We start from the raw sequence: 8,683 nt of genomic DNA on the forward strand, positions 1-8,683 counted from the left end.
CAAATTCAAGGAATTTCAGAGTGAAGTAGAGAATCAATTAGGCAAGAAGATCAAGGCACTGCGGTCTGATAGAGGCGGTGAATATCTGAGCTATGAATTTGATGACCATCTGAAAGAATGTGGAATTCTATCAGAATTGACTCCTCCTGGAACACCACAATGGAACGGTGTGTCAGAACGGAGGAACAGAACCTTGCTAGACATGGTCAGGTCAATGATGGGTCAGGCCGAACTTCCATTAGAATTTTGGGGACATGCACTAAATACAGCTGCACTCACTATAAATAGAGCTCCGTCTAAAGCTGTCGAAAAGACTCCATACGAATTATGGTTTGGAAAGCCTCCAAATGTGTCTTTTCTTAAGATTTGGGGATGTGAAGTATACGTCAAACGATTAATTTCAGACAAACTTCATCCAAAATCTGACAAATGTATCCTTGTGGGCTATCCAAAGGAAACAAAGGGGTATTACTTCTACAATACATCTGAGAACAAAGTATTTGTTGCTCGAGATGGTGTCTTTTTGGAGAAGGATCACATTTCCAAAATGACAAGTGGGAGAAAAGTAGACCTCGAAGAAATTCGAGTCGAACAACAAACTCTAGAGAATGCTCAAGATGACATTCAAGATGAAACTCAGAGACCTTTAGAAGAATCTGGTGAGAATCATGGTCAATCTAGAAATGTTACCCCGCGTAGATCGCAAAGATATAGATCTCAACCGGAAAGGTACTTGGGTATTTTGACGAACGAGAGCTATGACGTTCTATTACTTGAAAGTGATGAACCTACGACTTACAAGCAAGCTATGACGAGCCCTAGCTCCAAGCAATGGCAAGAAGCCATGCAATCTGAATTAGACTCCATGTCTGAAAACCAAGTATGGGATTTGGTCGATTTGCCAGATGGCTACCAAGCCATTGGAAGCAAATGGGTTTTCAAACTGAAAAAGGACAAGGATGGGAAACTTGAAGTTTTCAAAGCTAGATTGGTTGCAAAAGGTTACAGGCAAGTCCACGGTGTGGATTACGATGAAACCTTTTCACCAGTTGCAATGCTAAAGTCTATTCGAATAATGTTAGCAATCGCTGCATATTACGATTACGAAATATGGCAGATGGATGTCAAAACTGCTTTCTTAAACGGCGTTTTAACAGAAACTGTGTTTATGACACAGCCTGAAGGTTTTGAGGATCCAAAGAATGCTAAAAAGGTATGCAAGCTAAAGAAATCAATCTACGGATTGAAGCAGGCATCCAGGAGCTGGAATATACGTTTTGATGAAGCAGTCAGTGACTTTGGTTTCATCAAGAACGCGGACGAATCTTGTGTATACAAGAAGGTCAGTGGGAGCAAAATTGCTTTCCTAGTATTATATGTCGACGACATATTGCTTATCGGAAATGACATTCCTATGTTGAACTCTGTCAAGATTTGGCTTGGGAATTGTTTTTCGATGAAGGATCTAGGAGAAGCAAAGTACATATTGGGCATCAAGATTTACAGAGATAGATCTAAAAAGATGATTGGACTTAGTCAAAGCACTTATATCAATAAGGTGCTTGATAGGTTCAAGATGGCGGACTCCAAGCGAGGCTACCTACCCATGTCTCATGGAATGACTCTAAGCAAGACTTAGTGCCCAAAAACACTTGATGAGCGTAGACGAATGAATGGGATTCCATATGCATCATTGATTGGTTCAATAATGTATGCTATGATATGTACACGCCCGGATGTTGCGTACGCACTCAGTGCTACGAGCAGATACCAGTCAGACCCAGGAGAGGCGCATTGGACTGCTGCCAAGAATATTCTGAAGTACCTGAAAAGGCACAAAGATGACTTCCTGGTCTATGGTGGAGATGATGAATTAATTGTTAAAGGCTATACGGACGCAAGTTTCCAAACCGACAAAGATGATTTCAGATCACAGTCTGGGTTTGTCTTCTGCCTCAACGGAGGAGCAGTAAGCTGGAAAAGTGCTAAGCAAAGCACCATTGCGGATTCTACAACTGAAGCGGAGTACATTGCTGCACATGAAGCAGCAAAGGAAGCTATATGGCTAAGGAAGTTCATAGGAGAACTTGGTGTAGTCCCCTCCATTAAAGGACCAATAGCCCTGTATTGTGATAATAACGGAGCTATTGCACAGGCAAAAGAGCCTAGACACCACCAGAGAGTCAAGCATGTACTTCGTAGATTTCACCTTCTACGAGAGTTCGTTGAAAGAAAAGAAGTCGAGATAAGCAAAATTGGAACTGATGACAACATATCAGATCCATTAACTAAACCTCTGCCGCAAGCGAAGCACAACTCGCACACTGCAGCTATGGGAATCAAGCATATTGGAGAATGGCTTTGATGTCTCTGTTTAATGTTTTAAAGTTTTAGAGTTTAAATCTTTGTAAAACATTATTGGTTAATCATTCACAATAAATGAAAGGAATTCATTTTTCCATTTAATTTGTGGTTTATTAAATGATGAGTCCCTTCAATTTGACGATATATTCAAGATAGACTGTCAGGACCAGTCCTGTGACTAAGAAATGTCTATCAAGTGAACTTGAATGTCAAAGGTTGAAAATGGTCCCTAATCGGAGTTTTCTATAAAATTGGACGCATAGAAAACGTTAGACGATTAGAATGCAAGATGACTAGTAGTTCTGTTTCTTGAACTATGTGGACATGGCAATGTCATAATCATTTGCATAGATACTTACTTTGGGAAGACTAGTATCGGACAAGACCTATGAAACTTTACTGTAAGAGATGAAAGTCTGTCATAAGTAAATTTCATTAAATTATTAGACACTAAATCCTCAATACCTGAGTGATTTGAGACTACTTGTTTGAGAACTGGTTGCTTTGACGTTGACCAACCGTCGCACCGTAAAAGGAGGCTATAAAGGCAACGCTCAGGTAATCACCTATCAAACGAAGTCTAAATCTCAAGATCGCAAGATTGGGATTGTCCTCCCATAAATCGGGATGAGATGCTTAAAAGTTGTACAAGGCCACTCGGAGAGCTAGAAACTGTGAAATGCATGGCCGTGCTCGGATGAATCATAGGCTATGATTATCTGTTTATTTGATCAGTTGAACTCTGAAACCGAGGAACACCTCTGGACATAATAAGGATGACAACTCTTACCTTATGTTCAAGAGCAAGCATCGAGCGACAAAGGAATTAGGAAATGCACACTTGTCCCTAAGGACAAGTGGGAGACTGAAGGAAATAATGCCCTTGGTCCAAGTATGCATTCTATGTTAAGTCTAATAAATGCGGTTCAGTATTAATTGACAAGTTAATAATTCAGTGAGATCAAGTGAGCTGAATGCCTAGCTAGAGGCCGCTTCAGTTCAAGTGGAATTAATGATATTAATCCACAGCTTACTCTTGACTGAACCCGTAGGGTCACACAAATAGTACGTAAACGGATCAAGTATCTAATGGCATTAGATACTCTATCTATGAATATTCGGAACCGACGGATCTTGGTTTCAGTGGGAGCTAAGATCGTCACAGGCAAGAAATGAATACTCCGGAAACGATGATATTGCCGGAAACGGAAATATGGATCGTATCGGAAATATAAATATTATCCAAGTCGTAGATGTTGCCGGAAACGGAAACATGGTACGTATCGGAAAATATTATCGGAAATGGAAATATTGCCAGAATCGGAAATATTGCCGGAAACGGAAATATTGTCAGAATCGGAAATATCACCGGAATCGGAAAATAATTCCGGAAACGGAAATATTAAATATTTGTTCGAAACGGAAATTAATTCCGGAATCGGAAATATTAAATATTGTTCGTATCGGAAATGAATTCCGGAATCGGAAAATTTAATCGGAAGCGCATCGTACGAATAAGCATCGGACGAGGCCTGCCGGACGAGGCCCAGCACGAAGCCAGGCCATCGCCCAGCAAGCCAAGCGCGCCGCACAAACAGCAAGGCCAGGCCCAGCAGGCTGCGCGCAGCGCGCAGCGCGCACAGCGCGCACAGCACGCGCAGCGCACAGCGCGCAGCGCGCAGCGCGCACGGGCGCTGAGTGGGCTGCTGCTCGCGCGCACGCATGAGGCCCATCGTGGCTGTCGTGCGTGTGTGTGCAAGTGTTTGTGTTCGTGCACGTTTCCTAAACATGCAGAGTTCGGTTAATGATTAAATTCCTAATTCTATTTGATAAATTAATTAAATTAGAGTTCTTGTAGGATTCTAGGTTTGATTAATTTGTATCTGAATAGGATTTCGATTCCCTTTCCATACCGCTATAAATATGAGGCTAGGGCTCACAATTTATAACACAAGTTTAAAAGTATTCAAAGTGAGTTTTTGAGAGAAAAATTCAGTCACACATTTGCCTATAAAGTGCCGAAAATAATAGTACCTTAAGGGCGATTCTAGTTGGTCAATCTTAAGGCGGATCCGGACGTGCTGTGGACTATCTACGGAGGGACGACACTTGGAGTCCTAAAGACTTGTTCTTGTTCGGTTCGGGCGCAGCTAGGGAAGGCACGCAACAAAGAGTATGCATCTATTCTATGCTAAATGATTATGTGTAAATAATATGTTTTCCTGGGTTTATGGTTTTTCCGCATGATTTATGAATTGTCATATGTATCATAACCTAACAAATAGGACCCACCTTCACCCGCTCACCCATTCCTAAAAATCACAAGCTAGCCTTGACCGACCAAAACTGGAATGCGGTGATGCAAGATGAATACAGTGCTTTGATTAATATTGGGACATGAGATTTGGTACTTAAACCTACAGGGGTATATATTGTTAAGTGCATGTGCATTTTTTCTCATAAAGAAAATGATAAAGGTGACCTTCTACGACATAAATTTAGAATTGTTTGTGATGGCAGGTCACAGGAAAAGGGAGTTAATTGTGATGAAACATTTAGCCCGGTGGTCAAATCGACAACTATTCAGACCGTTTTGAGCCTTGCTATGGCGAGACGTTGGTCTATTCACCAACTTCGTGTTAAAAATGTTTTCTTACATGCTGATCTCCAAGAGACAATTTATATGCATTACTCACCAGGTTTTATTGATAGACGAGCTCCCAACTACGTTTGATTGCTTTGTAAGGTACATTATGACCTAAAACAGGCGCCCCATGCATGGTATCAACGATTTGCACATTTTCTATTACACATGGGTTTTGTCATTGCAAAAAGTGACACATATTTTTTTACTTTTAAGCATGGTGATGATATGTCGTTTTACCTATTATTTTATGTTGATGATAATATTTTATGCACATCATCTAATGCTTTGCGTGGCAGATTGATCTCTAATTTGAAAACAGAATTCCGGATGTCTGATTTGGGGCCCCTAAATTACTTTTTGGTACTCTTTCTTATATGCTTCTCTCTCAGCAAAAGTATGCACAATAAATTTTGGAACGTGCAGGCATGGAGACTTATCTGCCACTCCCGTTGATACTAATGAAAAGCTTAGTGAAGATTCAGGTCCTCCTGTGGCGGACCCAACTCAGTACCGCAGCTGGCAGGTGCTCTACAGTACCTTACATTTACTCGCCCTGACATTGCCTATGCGGTGCAACAGATGTGTCTTTTTATGGATGATCCACGGGACTCATTTGTATGCATTAAAGGGTATCTTACGTTATATTCAGGGAACCATTTATCGCGGATTACACTTGTGTCCAATATCTACTTTGCGCTTGATTACATATATTGATGCAGATTGCGGTGGGTGTCCTGAGACTCATCGTTCGACTTCCGAATATTGTTGTTTCTTAAGTGACAATCTTATTTCTTGGTCTTCTAAGCGTCGACCTACTCTTTCTAGATCATGTGCAGAGGCATAATATATAGGTGTCGCAAACGCCGTTGCAGAGGCATCTTGGTTACGTAACCTTCTTATAGAGTTACATTGCCCTCTACATAATGCCACCATTGTTTATTGTGATAATGTCAGTGCTATTTATTATCCAGCAACCCCGTCCAACATCAGCGCACCAAACATGTGGAGATGGACATCCACTTTGTTAGCGAGAAAGTGGCGTTGGGTCAGGTACGGGTATTGCACGTTCATTCACGGTATCAGTTCGCCGACATTTTCACTAAGGGCATTCTTCGACAATTGTTTTTGGATTTCAGATCCAGTCTTAGCGTACGACCTCCTCCCGCTACGACTGCGGGGGTTTGATAGATATAGAAATCTACTAGGATTTAATCTCTTAGCATATTTGATATATATTAGATTTCTAGTCATTTTAGTGTATCTAATTCTATTAGGACTCATGTTGTAATCCCTATATATTTGGTAAACGGAATACACTTCAATTCAAGTAGTTTCTCGTAATCTAACAATTTTGAAAAGGAGGTAGTATATGTCTAACACTCTGGAAATGAAAGGGTGCATTTATTTAAACGAATTAATTTAGGGTTTTTCTATGTTGTACCCCTCTAGTTTATTGATTTCTATGTTGTACCCAAACGTTTTAAACTTTACACATTGTACCCTTGTAGTTGTTAAAGTTAGTCATTTTTATCCTTGTCGCCAATCCAATGTTAAGAACTTCCGTTATTTTTTCAAAATAAAGAAATTTCCACTTTAACATTGGGTTAACAACAAACATAAAATTGATTATAATACAGATAAACCTTAGTTTGTTTAAGAAGTAACATAATTTTTAAACGTTGGATACAGTTGACTATATTTTACAAGTACAACATAGAAATCAAAGAAATACAGGGGTACAATGTAGAAAGCCCATTAATTTAACTCACTAGACACAGACAAAGAACATAAAGAAGGAGAAATACAAGTAAATCCTTCATATATCCCAACTATTTTGGAGTTCCAGAAAAGAATTGGTAGTGGTTAAAAGAAAAACCAGATCCCTTAAATTTCAGTTGGAAGATTTCATCAAATTTCTTAACCATTGAAAGAGTAAGATAATTAGTCCAGTCTCCGGTTCCGCCTTTCCTGAACAAAGCTTTGTTCTCAAAATATCCATAAAAATTACCACTCTTATTTACTTCCATTTCCTTCAAACTATCAAAGCTGCAAAGCTTAATTATCTCATCTATGATATTTCCTTTCTCTTCCTCCATCGAAAACGGGTAACCCACGAACTCTGCCAACTTTTTCACATGAGCTTTTGGATCCTCAATCAGTCCTTCATACTCCATGAACAACACCTTGTCTGGATTTTGTATGCTTTCCTTCGAATACCCAAGTACATGATCTTCATATGGGCCATATAGGAATTTACCCTCACAAAACTTACCAAAATGTTGCTCTATCATTGAATGATCTAGCTCAGGTTTCATGTTTAGTTTAAACTGATGGTAAAAATGCCACGATGAAACAAAAGTGTCAAGTGGATTTCTACATACGTAAACAATTCGAGTTTTTGAGGTTTTCAATGATTTTGGTAGTGAAAAATAAGGTATGTGTGTGGCAAAGAGTCGAGGGGAGGGTAATTTTGGAAAATCAGGTTGGGTTGACCCATTGGTAATGTTATTATAAACTTTGGCCTCTAATTGGAGAACAAGTTCATGGGCGTTTTGAGTTTGAAGAGGGTGTTGTGTAAAATCAAGAAACTTATTTCGATTTACAATGGCAAAGATTAGAGATTTTAACCAAGTGGTGCCGGTTTTAGGAAGGCTGGCTAGGATGATATCATTGTCATATGCCTTGAATTGGGTTTGAAATAAGATAGTAGGTTGAAGAAGGTTAGGGGGGCACCAAAAACCCTGGTAAAGGCAAATGGGAAAAGCACCCATCCATACTTCTTCCACTTTTGAGTTGTTATTTGTGGTTTCTGAGGGCTTCATTGGTTAAGGTTTCACAAAACCTACCTTAGTCTTTAACTCTTTTTATGATCGATAGAGTATGAATTTATGGTATTTAATTAAGCCACTACAATTCAACAACTATAGACTTATAGAGTACTATTACATACTACGTAGTATTTTTTATATTTTTCATTTGATATCCCCTAACTACTACATTATCTCAGTTTCTGAAAGGTAATTTCTTAACATATATCATATGTGTCCATTGTAACTTTTAACCATTAATTGTCTAATTTTTTGTATGTGAAAAAATTATAATGGTTAATATTTTGAAAATTTACATCGACGAGAATCTCACAAAATCACACATGATAATTATGTTTTGATACAACAACAACAAAGCGTTAGTCTCAAAATGATTTGGGGTCGGCTAACAGGAATCGTCATAGGAGCTCGTCATTGTGACCAAATCAAACCGGAAAGGAACGGGAAGTTAAAAGAATAAACAATGAAGAGAAAGAAAGTGGAATTAATGACAATAAGGTGTATATATATATATATATATATATTTTTGAATGTAAAATCAATTCATTAATAGAAAGTCATACGACATCTACAACATAAATCGAATTTAACAATTACATAACAAAATGAATCAAAAAGAGGTATTCCTTCATCAAAACTACCATCGTTGGGAAGATCTTGCACTGTGGGACATCTCTCGCACATATCGTTGGAACATACAGCCTTTTCGGAGAGACGTTCTAACGATTTGATGTAGCCGCGAGGACGGTTTCCATCCAATTCATCTAGGTCAATTTGAAATTTTGAAAACTGGTTCAATCTCGTATAATTCTTTATCAACGAACCGAATTCACAACGATACTCC

At 39.0% G+C, this 8,683-nt stretch overlaps 1 protein-coding gene across 1 annotated transcript; it reads right to left on the reverse strand.

Moving 5' to 3' along the window:
• Positions 1-6,621: 6,621 nt before the first annotated feature.
• On the reverse strand, positions 6,622-7,851 carry LOC110779779 (cytosolic sulfotransferase 15-like). Its single transcript, XM_021984263.2, has one exon. It carries the CDS (start codon positions 7,831-7,833, stop codon positions 6,841-6,843), a length of 993 nt encoding a protein of 330 aa, XP_021839955.2. The 5' UTR covers positions 7,834-7,851; the 3' UTR covers positions 6,622-6,840.
• Between the last annotated feature and the right edge of the window lie 832 nt (positions 7,852-8,683).

Source organism: Spinacia oleracea, chromosome 3, assembly GCF_020520425.1.
Source record: "Spinacia oleracea cultivar Varoflay chromosome 3, BTI_SOV_V1, whole genome shotgun sequence".
In the NCBI taxonomy this organism is placed as follows: domain Eukaryota; kingdom Viridiplantae; phylum Streptophyta; class Magnoliopsida; order Caryophyllales; family Amaranthaceae; genus Spinacia; species Spinacia oleracea.